Source organism: Benincasa hispida, chromosome 6, assembly GCF_027475165.1.
Source record: "Benincasa hispida cultivar pf3 chromosome 6, pf3_genome.v1.1, whole genome shotgun sequence".
Classification (NCBI taxonomy): domain Eukaryota; kingdom Viridiplantae; phylum Streptophyta; class Magnoliopsida; order Cucurbitales; family Cucurbitaceae; genus Benincasa; species Benincasa hispida.
The window spans coordinates 50,009,772-50,028,804 of NC_143483.1; the positions used below are offsets into that span (position 1 = coordinate 50,009,772).

General features: G+C 25.6%; 1 protein-coding gene across 1 annotated transcript; it reads left to right on the plus strand.

Annotated features, from left to right (window-relative positions):
- Positions 1-3,733: 3,733 nt before the first annotated feature.
- Positions 3,734-18,433, plus strand: MIOX5 (myo-inositol oxygenase 5). Its single transcript, XM_039033773.2, has 12 exons — positions 3,734-4,147; positions 12,995-13,204; positions 14,454-14,592; positions 15,254-15,335; positions 16,390-16,594; positions 16,872-16,931; positions 17,029-17,081; positions 17,435-17,557; positions 17,692-17,761; positions 17,854-17,932; positions 18,042-18,123; positions 18,242-18,433. The coding sequence occupies exons 1-12, from the start codon at positions 3,994-3,996 to the stop codon at positions 18,266-18,268; spliced, it is 1,284 nt and encodes a 427-aa protein (XP_038889701.1). The 5' UTR covers positions 3,734-3,993; the 3' UTR covers positions 18,269-18,433.
- The last annotated feature ends 600 nt before the right edge of the window (positions 18,434-19,033 follow it).

The window sequence follows — 19,033 nt, forward strand, 5'->3', positions numbered from 1 at the left end:
ATCAGTATGAAATATAGATAAGATCTGATGTCATAAGAAAAATAATTAAGCTATACTCGATTTGGGCAAACTTTTTTTTTAAAAAAATCAATCTTACTTTTTTTTTCTAGTCTTTTTTATCAATTTTTTTCTTTAATTACGTGTATTTTTTTTTTCTAGAATATTTATTCCTTGAGTTTATCCCTCTCTGGTTTCTCCTTTATTTTTGAAAATTTTAATTTTTTTTCCAGAATATTTATTTTTCTCTATAAATTTGTTGTGTCAACATTTTCTAAACTATTCTTTTACAATTTTATAAAGGAATTTGAAAACTCAATTATTATATCTTCCTACTATATTTTTTTATTCTTAAATTTATTTTACCTTCAAAATTTTCTCTCTATAAAGTTTTTTTATAGTCATTTTTTAAGATGGTAAACAAACTTGTTTATTATTATTATTACTACTTTTTTAATAGATGCATCTCACTTCATAAATATAATAATGTACAAAAATTTGATATGTAATCATCTTCATCTAAACAATGACAACTCATTATATCAATTGTATTTATTGGACTCATCAGACATATACATTCAAAGAATAATAACTCACCTTAAAATGTTACATCCTATTGACATCAATAGCACTTAGATTCAATATACACTACATTCGAAGAGTCGTGTCCCATTCAAATCAAATGAAATAAAGATTTATTAAAGAAAAGTAGAGGCAAAATGAGGAGATAAAAAACCTTCCTTCATGACACCTTTTTCATATAGTATATAGATTTTGTATGTTGTCATTTATAATTTTATTTAATTATTTAATATTATAATAACTCCATTATAAATTAAATTAATTTGATATGATTAGTCATTTTAGGGGCAACTCTCTTGGTTTGTTTTTTATACAACAACTAAGGAGATAGGTTTCCAATCTCCCACTTTTAAGACATGTTAATTATCATTGAGCTCATTTTATTTTTAACTTTCTGGTTTTTTTTTTTCGATAATAAATGCAATTTTCTTTTTGCATCTCTCTTCCTTTAGTTCCAAAGTCCTAACTGCTCTTCCCTTAAACAAAAAGAAAAATGAAATTTCATATCAATCCTATATTTTGAAATTTGGGCACCATTCCCATATGATTCCCATAAGCATATGCAAGGCTCAACCCAAATCCAACATATTTTCCTCCTCACACTAGTGGAATTCCTTACGGCCTCACTCATTCTCATCGATTTGATTTTTCGTTTTTCGTTTATTGGATTAGTTCATATGCTATTTAAAAATTTCAATAACAATACCTTATAAAATATATTTAATTTTTAGATATTAATCATTCTACATATCTAATATAGACATGTATTATTCTAGATGTTTAAATCTAATACCCACGATCCAAATGTGTTATTAGCGATAATGAGATGAAAAGAACGTAAAGACGTTTTATTTTAATTGAATACAAAATAATAACAATAATAATAATAATAAAATTATTTTTATTATTATTATTGTCTTTATCGCACAAAATTAGAGGTGTACATAGTCCGGGTTGGGAGAATTTTGTGGACCAACCCGAAAATTCGGGTTGGCTAAAAATGAATCCTATTAGTTCATTTTTGGAGGGTCAACCCAACCCAAATTTTTCGGGTTGGGCCGGATTGGGTCACCGGTTCTGAGACACGATCGCTTACCAAATGGCAAATGTTACACGATCACCTACCAATGCTATACAATCGTCTACTAAATGTTATATGATCGCTTACCAAATGCTACACGATCACTGAGCTCGGCTACACGATCGCTGAGTAACAAAATGCTATACGATCACCTACCCAATGCTATACGATCGCCTACTCGATGTTATACGATCGCTTGCCAAATGCTACACGATCATTTACCAAAGGCGGTCTGCCCGTCTCGTGTCTCAGTCTGTCGGTTTTATGTTTTGTTTCATTATATATATATATATATATATATATATATAATATATATATATATATATATATATATTCGGGTCAAGTCGGAACGATCCGACCCTAAAACGGGGTAACTCGAGACCCAACCTGAATTTAATATTTTTAAAAAAATTTAACCAACCCAACCTCGGTTTGAGTTGGGTAGTCCGGGTTGGTCGGGTTACTGGATTTTTTGAACATCCCTACACAAAATATCATATTGGTTTTTTGTGTTAGTTTTAACTTCATGGTTATACACTAAAATCTAAAATAATAAATGCTAAAATCTTTGAATTGGATGATTTTCACAATAACATAATTAGAATAATATATACACATTATTTTACAACCTTGATCCATGATAATGATATTTTGAGGGATTATGTTTCTCTCTCTTCCATTTCCTTTTGAACTTAGCTAGATTTCTTGATGAGGCGAAAAGAATAACTTAATACAGGATGAGTGAGAATCAATCTCTAATGTTTTATCTTTATATAAACACCTCCATCAAGGTATTTAATTAGGAAATTGTCTTTTACATAATTTAGGAATTATCGTTTACTTAATATTAATTGGTCTAGTAAAATAATAGGCCTAAAAGATAAAATAGGAGATAATGCACATGGACTACATTAAAGATGATATTAAATTTCAATTAATTCTAACATTTTCTACCAACAATGCTACAATTATAAAAATTTTATTTATGGTCATAACAAAATAAATATCTTTAACTTTTTTTTTTCTTTTTTTTGAAAATAAATAGCTTTAACCTTAGTATGGAATTATTACCATAACTTAGGAATATAATTGTTATCAATTGTTTTAACATATAATTATCAACAACGTATATATATTGTCTTATTTTTTTTTCGATCCAAATATTGTCTTAGTTCTTTCTATATCAATATTTAACATCTATATGTTTGTTATAAAAACCCATTATTTATATAATCTGAGGTGCAAATTGTTTTGTATACTCTACATTATTGTATAAAATATTAGAAAACAAATAATGGCTATAAAAAAACGAATCTACTTCGATTTTATTACAATTTAAATACAAAAAAGAAGATAGAGAGGATATAGATAAAACAAGGGAGACACAAAACTTTTAGAAAAGTTGTCAACGGCACGATTATGTATGGGAGAGGAAATCAAAAAGTGATTTTCTATGGTGGATTAATTTTGACCTATTTTTCATTTTTAGGAATTTAGGGGCTCCAGTGGCCTTAAATAGAGTGGCTAATCATAGCCCACTCAATATTTTAGTCTCCTATTATAATAGTTAAAGTTTCTAATTATTATAACTCACACTTAGCTATCAGTAAAACTATTTGAAAACTCTAATTATTGTCTACGCTGTTTAATATTTTGTAACCATTCTCTCTCATTTATAATTCATATTAAAATAGTCAGCACTTCAATCATATACTATTAAATAATTGGGTAATTATATTGGCTAACATGTTTTGGGGATGATGATTAAGTGTATAACAATATTTTTAAAGAATTGCAAATACAATCAAGCTTATCAGTAAGAATTATCGCTGGTAGACTTCATTAATAAACCTTACTAGTGATATGTTTATAACTAATAGACTAAATAACAGTGTACTATATTTACAAATATTTTAAACTTGATTACTATATTTACAACTGTCTCATAATGATATCCAATTCAAAACTCGAAATAACCCTATAATCTTTTGAAAACGAGGGAATCGAACTTTATTGAAGTATGTGGTTTCACATCTATATAAATTATAAACCACTTGATGGAAAGAAGGGGCCAAAGGAGCCCTTAATTTGATAAAGTGACGTGGAGTTTAATGAAGGTTGTACTTTTTACAATTAGGGCTTCTATTAATTAGAGTTAAAATAGTGTTCAAATGAGCACGTGCAAGTAAAGAAAGAAGGGCAAATTTGTCATGATGAGACCTCTAAAAGTAAGAAAATAAAAGGATAAAAAGGGCAGAAATAGAAGGCAGTAGCCACCCCAACTTGAGGTTTCATTTCCTGTCCATTATTGCTGAGGGATTTTCAATATCACGATGAACAGGTTGTTCCTTGAGCCTTTCCGGAAGTTGGCGGCGGCCGGTGGCGCAAGCCGCGGTGGCCGGTGCTTGATCAACCCTGTTCATTGGCAATTCAATCATGGCAATATTTCTCCATTTATGTCTTCAAATGCCCTCTTGCCTTCTTCAGGTTTCCACTCATATCTTTTCTTCTTTAATTTCCATCCTCTTCTTCATTTTTTTTTTGGGAGTTACACGTGTCAACGTCTCATTATCCACTATAACAACTAATACGAGTATAACTTTTTTTTTAACATAAACGTCTATTTTCAACCAAAAATAAAAAATTCAAATCTTCCACATCACATATTATTGAATTAACAAAAAAAAAAAAAAATAACAATGCTAACAAAAGAAACTGAACGTAACATTGAGAAAATTATATTAGTAATCGATCAATGGATCATTATTGGTTCATTATGGTACGTACAACTTTTTAATTTTTTTTTTTTTTAGAGGAAAAAAAAGGAAAATTTTGTAGAGTTTGAGAATCCAGTTTGGTTTAAATAACTTTATAAAGAAAACCCAACTTGTTTTTGGTAGAGTAAACTTAAGTTTTTCACACATGATCAATCGTTCTCTTACAAAAATTTAGAAGTAAATAACAAGAAAATTTTAAAATCAACTTATTAATATATATATTTTTTAGAAAAATTTGATCCATTTTGAGAAGACTTGTCTTACTTTTTTACCAAATGGTTCAGTTCGGTTTGAACTTCCGACCGAATCAAAATGAACAGATTATATCTAGAGATGTCCACAAGGCAGGGAGACGGGGATGTCATTCCCCATCCCCATCCCGTAAAATTCTCCACGGGGATCGGGGTGGGGATTCCTCGTAGGGAATTTTTTTCTGTTATTTTATTTTATTTTGTAAAAATTCAATTAATTTATATCACTAATGTGATCAAATTTCAATTAAATAATTAATTTTATCACTAAATTGTTTATTATGGTTAGTTTTGAATGACAATTTGAATTTAAAGATAAATTACTTAAATTTTTACCTAAAAATGCTAATTAATTTTTTAGTAGAAAGAAATAAATATAAATCAAATTATTCACATATATAATCTAAATTTAAACCTTCAATTTAAACATATTCATTATCTTTCTCAATAAATAATCAAATTTGAAATTTAAATGTAATATTTATATAATAATAATAATAACATAATATTAGATAACCATACTAAATAAATATTAAAAGATAATCGGGGCGGGTATGAGAAACGGGGCGAGGTCGGGGCCGAGGGCGAAGATGGGGAATGCATTTCCTGTCTCCATCCCCGTTTAGCTCACGGAAATTTTTTTTCCTCCACTCCCTCCCCCATTCCCCGCCCCGGGCGGGGCCCCACGGGGTCCCTTCTCCATGAGAAAATTGGACATCTCTTTTACGTCATTATCACCTTTAAGAGTATGTGTTGTTTTGTTGAGATGTTCGTACTAATTATTGTTGAGGGTAAAAAGTTATTTGAATCGTTATAGTTTTGTACTCTTCTAAAATGTGGGACTTTTTAAGTTGTTTTTATTTGATAGTTTTAATATCATGTTAAATTATAAGTTTAGTCTACAAACGGTAAAGTTTGTGTCTATTTTGATATCTTAATATCTAATAGTGCATAATAAGTCTATCAAATTTTAGTTTTGTGCTTAATAAATCTTTGAATTTTTAATTTGATGTTTAATTTATCTATAACAAATTCAGCCATTTTTAAAATTAGTTGAACTATTACATAGAAACTTGAGTATGACATCTAATGTAATTTTAAACTTGCAATTATCTTTGAAATTTTTAATTTTTAAAAATACAAGAGAATTTTTTTTTGTAATTTTGAAAGTTGAATGAGTATATTTATAATTTAGCCATTATTTTATTACAAAGGGAGAGTGAAAAATTAAACATGAGATAGTTGATGAGTTTCTACATTAAAAAAATATTACATTTTATATGTTTATTTTACTTTCATTCCAAAAAGATAATTTGTATATTTCTATGGATAATTGAATGAAAAATACGAAGTGATAATTTACCAGTTGCTTTTAAATTGTTTTGATATAAGTTTAATGGTCATTGATAAAGCCAAGAAGTAAAGAAAAAAATCTAATCATATAAGATTTTCTGATAATATCTTTAGTTTGGGATTTCTTTGAAGAAAAGTTTTTAATTTGGATAGTTTATATCCCATCTAAAATCTCAATTTTAGTGTGTATACACACAAAACATTTAAATCTTGATGTTAACTATTCTACTTACATAAAAATTTATTAGTCCAGATATTTAAAATCTAATATACATGATCTAAACATGTTATTAGTTATAATGAGATGAAAAGAAAATATAAATTTCGTTCATTTTTAAAGACACGATAAATACATATGATATTTAATGTGTTTATCACACAAATTATGTATTATATTGGTTTTTTCTTCTATACTTCAATAAATATATATCTAACAATCATGTTTTTTTTTATTATTTATAACTTATAGTAATCACACAGAATATTATATTAGTTTTTTCTTCCAACAACACTAAAATTATAAAAGCCTTATTTTTTGTCAAATTAAAACAAATAGGTTTAACTTTAATTTGAGATGACTATAACTTAGAAATAAGAAAAATTATTGTTTGACATATACTTATCTAAGTAGAGATATCAATATTTAACATATACATTTGTCATCATACCCATTGTTTAGAAGTCTATATAATTTGAGTTGCACATTATTTTGTATACTCTACATTGTTTTATAAAATATTAAAAAAAACAAATAATATCTACCTCGATTATGTTACAATTTAAAATTAAAATACAAAAAGGAATATAAAAAAGATAAAGGGGAAAAAAAAGAGACAAAGGAACTTTTAGAAAAGTTGTCAATAGCATAATTATGTATGGGAGAGGAAATCAAAAAGTGATTTTATATGGTGGATTATTATCATGATCTTGTCAAAGTAAATAATAAATATGAACCAATTGACACGACTTTACTCCATTTGTTTGTTTTTTTTTTTTTTTTTTAATTGACAGCTCCACGTTATGCCACATTATCTACAAAATTGAACACTTTAGCGAAATAATTATATAATCATTCATTAAAAAGAAAAAAAAAACTAATTTGTTTTGTGAAGGGTTGAATCCTTGGTGTGTTGTAGCACTATCAATTCATTAACTTTGAAATTTATATTATAATAGTTATAATATAAATTTCAAGAACAATAACAACGGTTGTTAATATGGATGTCATAAGTTTAAACCGTTAAAATAATAATATTTCTAGGAAGCAGATGAAATAAGAAAGGAAAAAAGAGAGAAGAGAAGTTCTGGGATGAATTTTAATTTATAAAAGTAAAATTAAAAATTAATTAGGAAGTAAGCATTGATTCTACGAGAATCTGTTTTTAAAAGATGAACATATGATTAAGAAAGTGATTCTAACAATTTTTTTTTACCATCAATCTTACCGAATACAAAAGTCGTCTCAGATTTTTACAGAATCATTTATAACCGAAGTAATTCTAAATACAACCTAAAAATTACATTAAATATGAATTTTCAATTTGCAATATTTTACACCTCTATAGTGTTCTATATATTACAGTGTTCAATAAGATAATGCATAAAAATAAAAATGTAAAATAACTCAACTTAAAATATTCCTTCAATTGAAAAAAGGCCGACAATGTAGCAATATACTTTATATTACCATTCTAATTTTAATACGAAGATATATATAACTTATTTCTACCCGATTAAAATTTAAAGTTTTGAATTTTTAAATTACATTATTTATGATTTGTCAAAATAAGCATAGTTCAATTAACCTACGACATGGGTTAACAACCAAGAGATCCATGTTTGAATTTTCCAATAATTACTAGAAAAATATTGCGAATGATTTTGTGGTTTAAAATTTTAATCTTATAACTACTTTTACTTTAATTGTGAATTATTCAGAACATAACTTAATCATTAACTAGCACAAATTTTTTTCTTATTCAGACATAAATATATGGATTTATGAAAAAAAAATGAAGAATTTATATGAACTTTAGGAGAGGGTGAGCCTACAAACTTGGATAGTGATATATGGGATGGGGAAAAGATTGGTGGACTTAAATAGTGAAACCACTCTTGAAAATAAGGTTAGAGTAAACTTTAGCCAATCCACTCCATTCCAAAAACTCAATGGCCAAAATGCCCTCTAGAATTTGATTAATGGTGACAAAAACGATTTGAGACATTGAATTAGTTATTATAGTCTAAGATAAAAACTATTTTAGTTGTTATAAATGAAAAAAGATGATGATTATAAAATAGTTTACATGGTAGATAACGAGGATTTTCAAATAGTTTTACTATACCTAAATGTGAGGTTTAATAACTGAAAACTTCAACTATTATAATGGAAGACCCAAACATTGATGATTATTACAGCCTACTCCACCAAGACAAGTTAAGAACTCAAACGCCCTCGGTTAGTTAAACTTAATTAAAATAATATTTTGATTTTAGGATTTTGAGTTTCATTATATGATTTTGAAATAGATTAATCACGGCTTCCAAAAGTATTTTAATTTTCGTCACTCTAAAACAATTTAATGCTTAATTTATATTTTTAAACGTGATTGACCTATAGTAAAAATTAATTTTGAATTACATATTTCAAAATATTATGATTTTTTTTTAAAAAAATATATTTGAAACATTTTAAAATAACTCCCAAGCATGCACCTAATCACACCACTTTTAATAAATTTTAAGGGATTGTTCGAGCCCAAACTTAAAGTCGGTGGGGTGGGCTATTATCACACTCCATGTTTGGAATTTCAAATATGATAGTGATGTTCACAACTATTTGAAATCATTATTTATACTAAAGTTTACTATTTCTCACTCGTTATCTTTCTCCCTTGTTAAAATGTTTACTATTTCCTATCTAAATTAAAATAATTTGCCACCAAATACAGACGGTTATAGTTTACAAACTATAGTAATTATAATTATCAACTTAGTATTCCAAATATCCTCTAAAATAGACTCTATTACTAGTTTGTAATTAATTTATACATAAAATAAATTAAGTTAAATAATAACAATAATCTTCGTGAAAAGGAAAAAAACACACGAGGTAAATACGTCCTGAAGTTTATTAAATAAATATCAATTAATTATGACTGCTTTTTTAGGAATAAATATCCATTTATATATTTTTTTAAACATATATGTTGACGTTGCATCAATAAAAATTAGAAATTATATTAATTCAGACCTACATTTTTATAAATAAGTAATTTAGAACATTAGTTTGTGATACGTAATTATTTTAATTTGTTCCATTTGAAATCAACTCAACATCACTTAAATAAGTTTATCTTTTCTCCTAAAACTCCATCGAAGTAACAAAAGAAAATCATCACATAATTATTACTAAATAATTAGAGAAAATAAAAGAAAATGAGAAGATGAAAAATCAATCCTACTAAACAAAAACTCATACTATATCTATTTTGAGTTTTAGCTTTTTTTTTTCATTAATATTATTTTGATCCATGTATTTAAATAAATTTTATACACATGTGAAAATCTCGTATTAACGAGTTTAGAGTGAAATTCGAATGAATAATATAAATTCATTTGCCCAAAAAAGTTTAAGATTTTAAACTAATAGTTTTGGACAAATTCTAAGATTTAGATGATAGATTAATCATAAGTATTTAAAAGTGTGAACTAAAATAAATCAAACAAAAATATTGGACTAAAATGATATTAACATTTAAGCTTGTTGCACAAAGATTCGTGGTTTTGTGTCTCTATTTTGGTTAAAAATTGTTTTGAATGATTAGGCAACTCTTGAAAAGAGAATATTCCGCTTTCATGTTAAGAAAATAAAATCTAAATTTTATATCACACAATAAAATTGTGGGTGAAGAAACTTGAATATTGTATCAAATGAAAAAATGGCTGAAAATAATTTTAAATATAGTAAAATATCAACGACTATTAGTGATAGATATCGATGGATATCTATTAGTGTCGATCAATGATAATCACGAATATAAAATGACATTTTGTTATATTTATAAATATTTTAGTTTATTTTTATATATTTGAAAACAACTCTTATTTTAATCAATATGAAACTGAAAAACAATGATTAAAATATACATACAATCATGAATGGAAAAACAAAGTATACTTTCGATGTCTCGGTTTTTTTTTGTTTAACAAAGTTATTTTAATTTAACATGCTTAGATGTAATTATGAATTTGATATTAATTTTTTTTAGTACAACAAAAGATTTAAGCCTCTGAAATAGAGATTTCAACCTATAGTTTAATAGATATGAATTGAACTTTGTTTTTTTTTTTTTATTATTTGAAACTCAATACAAAAAATAATATAAAACAATTGAATAAGTACATTTAAAGGTGGTTTGTTTTTTTGAAAAGATATATAATCGAAATGTTTAGATGCCATAATTATATATGTCTATATGCTTTGATAATCATGTTTTTTTTTTAAGAATATTTTTTTTAGACGTTTAGGGAAACTTGGATATCTGTGTTTGGTCTGTAAGAATTTTACTTAGGAATATTTAAAATTTACATAATGTTCTAAGAATATTAATTAATTTAGTATAATTTAAATTTATACAATATATTTATTTCTATTAATTTAAATTTATTTTTTAAATTAATATAACTTGTTATTTTATTTGTTATTTTTCTGAACAGAGTAATATATTAATTTAATGATGGTCATAAAATAAATGTTAATGCAAACTTGAATTTAAATATCTTTCTATTAAAACAAAAAACAATTACAATATAACAAAAAATGGTGAAATCAGTATTAATTTTTAATTATAAAATAAAAATAAAGAAAATGGATATATACATATGTGAAAAAATATGATAAAAGAAAGTAAAAAGTTGATGCCCTCAACATGAGAATCCATAAAACTTATATTTCAGAAAGACATCCGAAGTCTTGAGATGTCATATGAAAGGGCATCTTAGGATGCTCATAAATTTTTAGATGACAAAATATTCTATATTACGAGGGAATAAACACGATAATCTTAGATGCTCGTTTTGTGGGTATCTAAGACAAACAACACCTTAATGACTTGTTAAAATTTACAGGTAACGTTCATACTGCATAATATGGAAGGTAAGGTTTTTTTTTTTTTTTTTTTTTTTTAAAAAAAAAAAAAAAAACTGTATTTGGAAAGTAAATGAATGAATTTCTAAATTATAGGAAAAAAGGATGAGTATAGTTGTCAATTCTCGAATTTAATTAGTTGTCAAAGTTACATTAAGATAATGTTGATCCACGTTTAGCTGACTCATTTTCCTCCCAAATATTTGTTAATCAATTTTATTTGCATTTGAGTACTTCACCTTTCACCGTTTTGCTATTAATTAGTATCGTCATTCAAGGATAGTTGACATTTGAACCTTTGACTTCTTTGTCGAAAATCTACGATTTTATTTTAGTTGAATTATTCTCAAATTGACATATTTATCATAACAAAAAAAAAAAAAAAAAAGTAAAAAAACAACTTATTAATAGGAGGGTATCAACATTTCGTAAAAGAAAAAGAGATACTTTGAACGACGTTTCCATAGTTTAAATAGTTCATTAATAGTCAATATAAATATAGTTCAACTTTCCATGACATATTTTTATTAATGTTGAAGATATCTCATCATTCACTAAAACTATTTTTTTTATAGATATTTTTAAATAAGAAAAAAAAACTCCACAATAAATAACATGTGTAAATAAGGGATTTGGACTTTTGATTTTTTTTTTTATCAATAGTACGTGTCTTTGCCTATTCTATTATTCATAGGTTGACTAAACATAAACACTTAAGATACGATATAGATTTGAGTATTTCAAATGAATTCATAGTACTAATCAAATAAATGAGTAAATAAACAATTTTTTCTTTATTTAAAAAATATATTTTTCTATCATTATAATTGAAGAGATACATGAAAATAGATACTACTTTATCTATACCAAAGTATTACTTTTCAAAGAGCTGTGACTGTTTTAAGATTGTAATCCTCCCAATAAAAACCAGAATATTCCAATATAAAAAAGAAAGATCAATATTCCAAGTGTTTGTTGGATAACAGCTTTTGTTTTTATTTTAAAAAGTTAAGATCAACATTGATTTTTGTCATTTTACATTTTTTTTCCATTTTCCATAAAAATTTAATTTCATAAGTCATCTTTTTAATAAAATATTACTGTTAATCTGGTAAAATAAACAACAAGATTTTTAAAGTCTAATCTAAACTTAAAAATAAATAAATAAATAAATTCAACTTAACACTTTTTGTATTTAGTTTTATATTTTTAAAAGTTATGTTGATTTGCTCTAGTTATTCAATTGTAGTCTCTTTTTTCTCTATTGTAAAATCAATCTTTTTTAAAAAATAAAAACTATTTTTAACTTTTAAAAAGCATGTCTTAATTTGTAAAACATTAGAAGAAAATAGATAATATATAAAAAATTATGGTCAGAAATGCTGTTAGTAAACTTAATTTTAAAATAAAAAAAAAATCAATACAATTAATGATCATCAAACAGTATCAATCAAGTAAGGTGATTCTAAGATATTTTCATAATAATAATTAAACCAAAAAAGAAAAAGTATAATACAAATTACAAACCAAACTATATATTCCATCATTATTTAGAAAGTTAAAAGAGTCAAAATCTGATTTTTGTTCAAAAGAGAAAAAAGATAAAAGAAGTTAAGGGTAAACGTGGCAGAATCCTATTGGTGGATGACACATGTCAAGAAGGGCTTCCATTTTGAACGTTTCGTTTAGATTAGTTTAGTTTAGGAAAAAGAGATAAGAAGAAGAAAGAAAACGAGGGAGTTTTTAGTAAATCCCATAAATAATAATTAACCATTTTTATTTTTGGTTTTTACATAATTTTCAGTTGAGGACTCAGAGAGTCTCCAAATCTCCGGCAAGGACTTCTCTCCGCCATTATATAAACGCACAAATTCTCAGTCAAAAACTCACAATACAAAAAATCCAAATCCTCAGAGATTTGTTGATTCGATTTTCCCTAATTTTTCGTCACTTTCTCCGCATTTGTCTTCTTCGCTTCACAGAATGACGATCCTCATTCCTCAGCGCGAATTCGGTATGATTTAATTTCTTTTTTTTATTTATAATTTTCGTCATTTCGAATCGTTATGTTTTTTATTTGATTCGAATGTGTTCTTCGTTGCGCCATTTCTCTCTGTTCAATCAAACTCATCATTACGATCATCAACATTTTCATTATAACTCTCTCTTTGATCTTTTTTACTTTCCAATTTTAATTCACCGTTCTGTTTCTTGTTGTTGTTATTATTATTATTTTGTTATTTTCCTTGACATTTTTCTCCTTTTTATATCCTAGATTTCTTGAAAAAAAGGACTAAATATCAAACATATACCTCTAAATCTTGAGTTCCATCCATTTACAATCCAATTATAATTGTATAATCAAATTCCTTAATTCTCGTGTTAATTGGTTGAATTAATAAAATAAAGGATGAAAACTGATACATGAGAGATAGTTCACTTAAGAAGATTCAAGACGATTAAATTATAAGTCTCGCAATACTTTTGATATGTGAATCAATATTTTATAAAAAAAAAAAAAAAAAAGAGGAAATTATTATTTTGGGTACTTCTAGTGGCAAAGGAACCACATAGTGAAGGTGGGTATTCAACAGGAATGCCTCCAAACTACTGCCACTAAAAAGATAAGAGAGTGCTTTACCGAAGGGATGAGGGGAGGAGCTTTCAGATTCAATTTTTGTGTAATAAAATATTTATTATTAAACTTAAAAAAATTATTAATAAAAATGATTTTTGTGTGTTCAATAGGTCTTAATTAATTATCTTCATGAACTTATATATGATACAATATATAATTCTTTTAAGTGATCAACAATTAACTTTATATATAATATTTAAAAATTAAACTTTAGAAGCCAGTAAAACAAAATGACTTTTAGTATTGTTTTTTTTATATAAAAAATTAAGAGAATATATGCCTTATTTATGTACGTTAAAAATATATATTTTGTTAAAAAGGATTTCTAGTTTTTAAAAATATATACAGTTTTCAAGAATCTCGGTGTATTTATCTATAAATATTTATAAATATATACGAATTGATTTTAAATATAAAAAAATAAACTTATTTAGAGCTAAAGTTATCAATCTATCACTAATACTAATAAATATCATCTATTTATCACTAATATTAATAAATATCTATTAATGCCATAGTGACGTATTTAAAAATATTTTCAATAATTTTATTATTTAAAATAATTATCCAATATATATATATGATAGTGAAACGCTATTAAAATTTATTGTAATTAATTTTACAGCATCGGAGGCCGAGAGCCAGAGTATCTCCTTGGAGAGTGATGAGTTAGTATTGGACGGTGGATTTGTAAATCCAGAATCTTTGCCAAACGACGCCGCTTTTTTCGCCCCCAAAATCAACTCCTTTGGCCATTCATTTAGGTCATTTTCTGATCCAAACTCCCCTAATTTTAATTATATATTTACTAGTATTTTTTTTTTAAAAAAAAAACAACTTTTATATATTTTATAAAAACGTTTAGCTCAAATTAAAATTTTAGTCCTTAAAAATTAAATTTTATATTTAGGTCTTTTAAGTTTTAGAAGTGTAATTCTGTTCCTTAAATATTTAAAAAATATAAACTTTTAATTAGATAAGTCTATGACCTATTAGATACAATTTTAAAAATTCAGCAGTCTATTGAATACATAATTAAACCATACGAAAATATTACTGGATACATTTTAAAATTTAATTACTTATTGAATAAAAAAAAAACTATTGAAAACACAATTAAAAGTTTATGAAGTGGAATCAAATGAAGATAAATAAGTATTAAATTTGTAATTTAACTAAATATTCATATATTTTTTTTTTAACAAAAAGTAACTTTTCAAAATTAGTTTAAAATTCTTTGCAAAAAGACAAAATTATTTTTTTAAAATGTGTATTTTAAGTTGGTTGAAAATTGTAAATTGAATATTCTTAGGAAACAAATAACTAGAAAATTAAAATAAGATGAGAACAAAATAGTATCCAATATTCTTTTTAATAAAAATATTTGGTAGATTTTAATTTTATTTGTGTGAATATATTTTTTAGGGATTATGATGCAGAAAGTGAAAGGCAAAAGACAGTTGAAGAACTCTATCGCTTGAACCACATTAACCAAACATATGATTTTGTAAGTCCAATTTTTTTCTTTAACCACATTTAAATCAGTCTATCGTTTTAAAAATTAAAATTTCATCACTGTTTGATAGGATAATTTATAATTTAACCTGATTTGTATCAACAAATTAATAATTATTATAAAATATATAGAATAATACACCTTTGAATCCAAGTTCTTTAAAGTGAATAATTTCCAACTTCTAAAAACGTTGGTGCTTTTTTATTGTTTCTATTTCTAATTCTCGATATTGATATAGTGTATACTAAATACTTACAGTCTAAGTTGTATGTATAACATAATAATTTCAGATAATTTATTTTGAAAAACCAAAATTTATGCAAAACAGAAATCTCTTGAGTTTAAAATTTGAGATACCAATAAACAATAAAATGTTACAAAAAACAACTATTTAATTACTAAGGTTTGGTTGGAAGAAAATTTTGATTTTTGAAAATGGTTCTTTTTTGTTTTTAACCATTTTTATGTGGTAGTATTAACGGTTCTTAAGATGATAATACTTGAATTATTAGGTATTTTTTAAAAAAAAAAAAATTAGAAACTATTTTTTTTATTCTTAAAAACACTTAACTGAGGTCTATTTGGAGTACATTTTACATTGTTTAATTTTAAAAAAAGCCAATCACTCAAAATAGTTTTTTAAGTTCACATTTTATCAAAAGTATTTAAATAAAATGAATCTTTTAAAAATATTTTTTTTCTCAAATCAATCCAAACAGACCCATAAATTTTAAAAATATGGTCAGTAAGCAGACAATAAAACAAAGAAACTCATAGATGGAAATAAAAACAAAAATAGTACAAAAATTGCGGGGACGAGAGATTATACTTTTGAACCCAAGAACAAAATGAATGCATGCCAATTATCATTGAGTTCTAAATCAGTGACACATTACTAACGACTTGTTTGTACTAATTGTCACCTCTGCATAAAAAATAAAAAAAACAAAAACAAAAAACGACAACTGACTGGTATTATATGGAATTAGGGTTTTGAAAATGAAATTTGTTGGTTGTTTTTTTGTTTTTTTTTTGAGAAAAACAGGTGAAGAGAATGAGAGAAGAATATGGAAAATTGGACAAAACAGAAATGAGTATATGGGAATGTTGTGAGATGCTGAATGAAGTGGTTGATGATAGTGATCCAGATTTGGATGAGCCTCAGATTCAGCATTTGCTTCAATCTGCTGAAGCCATTAGAAAAGACTATCCCAATGAAGATTGGCTTCACTTGACTGCTCTTATTCATGGTCATTCTTTTCTTTTTATTATTATTATTATTATTATTTGTTTCAAAGAAAATTACAAAATTCAATTGGACCCTCAAACTTATAATAGTCTTAGAAATTAGACTCTTAAATGATAAAGATTTTGCTATTTGGAGGTTGAAATTTGTACTAGTGTTTTGAGTTTGAGAGTCTAATTTTAACAATTATAAAAGTTTGAGAGCCACCGTTTACTAGTTTTTATAGAAGAAGACTATTTTTTTTAAAATTAATATATTTGATTCTTAATGGTTGCCTTCAGATCTTGGAAAGGTTCTTCTTCTTCCTGCCTTTGGAGGGCTTCCACAATGGGCTGTTGTTGGTATGGTTTTATTTTATTTGCCCTACTTTTAAATATAATATATAATAAGTAAATTGTACATATTAATTTATTTAAATGCTCATGGAAATATTTGTAGGTGATACATATCCCCTTGGCTGTGCTTTTGATAAATCCATTGTCCATCACAAGGTAATAAAAGTGCCACACCCACAAATTTTAATTGCCTACCACTTTATTTCCCCTCTATTTAAAAACTTTTTAATGTCCTTAAAAAAGATTAAAAAAATTATTAAAAAAAAGTCGTGAAAAAAGTAAGGGTTACATCAAATAGGCCGATACCAATTTATTTTAGATTTTATGTTATTGAAAATTATGTTTATTTCATCACTTTTTTTTCTTAGCTTTTTAAACACATTTGAAAAACAAACTTAATATGATTTTTAAACACGGGTTTCAAAAAGTAGGTAATAAAGGAAAAAAAACTTAAGAACTATGATGGAGATAATTATCAAAATGTCTTGACGGCCTTTCTATATGTGTAGTACTTCAAAGACAATGTAGACAATGATGATCCGAATTACAACACCAAATATGGAATCTATTCTCCAGGATGTGGACTCGACAATGTAGTCATCTCTTGGGGCCACGACGATTACATGTATTTGGTATAATATTAAATACTTTACGACTTATTTGATCAACCCATTTTTTAAAATATAGCTTTTTTTCTCTTTGTCTTGTGATATGTATATATTAATTCAATTTCCCTTGCTACATGATGGACATTCAAAATCTCTAGGTTGCTAAAGAGAATGGAACAACCTTACCTCATGCCGGATTATTTATCATAAGATATCACTCATTTTATCGTAAGTTATTATTATTATTATGTTTTTTTAACGTGTTGTAAATTAATAAATACATATGAGTGATGATTATTGATAATTAAATTTTTGTGTAGCCTTGCATAAGGAAGGAGCATATCAACACCTGATGAATGAGGAGGATGTTGAGAATTTGAAGTGGCTTCACATTTTCAAGTAATTTCAATTCTATTTTTCAAAAATTTTAATTATTATTATTATTATTATTCTTTAGTCGTTGAAAAAGTAATTTTAATCATATCTTGATTGTTGAAATCACGTTCAGCAAATATGACCTTTATAGCAAGAGCAAAGTTCTAGTTGACGTAGAAAAGGTCAAACCTTACTACCAATCTCTCATTCAAAAGGTAAGAATTCTCTCCTACTTAGCGTTAATTATATAAATATATATATTTTTATTAATGAGAAGTTGACTCAAAGTCTATTGAAAGATTAATATTTCCTTCTTTTTTTTTTTTTTGGCAGTATTTCCCTTCAAAGCTTAAATGGTGACGTTGATGATGAAAATGAAGAAGATTTCATGAGCAATGGCTTAAAATGTGGTGGGTTCATGAAACGAAAGTTAATTGTGTATTTTCTAAGTTCATCTTTCTTTGTGTGTGAAATATTCATCAAAACCAAACTCTTTAGTAATCTAAATAATATAATGTTTCTAAATATAATGTATGATGATTGATTGTATAATACAAATTATAACTTAACAAATGCCAACCAGAGTGTAGCTCAATTGCATAGTGTTCATATTATCAATCTCATAGTTTGAGGTTCGATTCTCCATCCCACACTTTAATTACAATACCTTTCTATAAAAAAAAATATATATAACTTAACAAATGATTTCTTACTTTCCCCCTCCTTATGTCATGAAATTATATAAAAAAAGGGGGAAAAGTACCTTTCTTTTAAGATTTTGAATCTAATTTTCATTTCGTTCGCAAATTTGAAAATGTTACACTAAGTCCTGTTTGGTAATCATTTTATTTTTTATTTTTGAAAATTAAATCTATTTTTTTCACATTTATTAATATGATTTGCATCTTTTCTAAGTATAATATTTGTATTATTAGCTAAATTTGAAAAACAAAAACAAGCTTCTAAAAGTTTTTATATTTTATTTAGTTTTCAAAATTTGATTTTATTTTTAAACCATTGGTAAAATGTAAATAACAAAGTAAGAAATTTTAATTCATTATTTTTTCATCACTATTTTGACCTTATCTTTTTCTCCTCAAAATAGTAACTAAAAATTGAAAGACA

Excerpts from the sequence above, each read along its gene's own strand:
- MIOX5 (XM_039033773.2), top strand. The coding sequence starts at position 3,994 with ATGAACAGGTTGTTCCTTGAGCCTTTCCGGAAGTTGGCGGCGGCCGGT. Across the intron at positions 17,558-17,691 it reads ACGACGATTACATGTATTTG|GTTGCTAAAGAGAATGGAAC; the intron begins GTATAATATTAA and ends CAAAATCTCTAG. Across the intron at positions 18,124-18,241 it reads ACCAATCTCTCATTCAAAAG|TATTTCCCTTCAAAGCTTAA; the intron begins GTAAGAATTCTC and ends TTTTTTTGGCAG.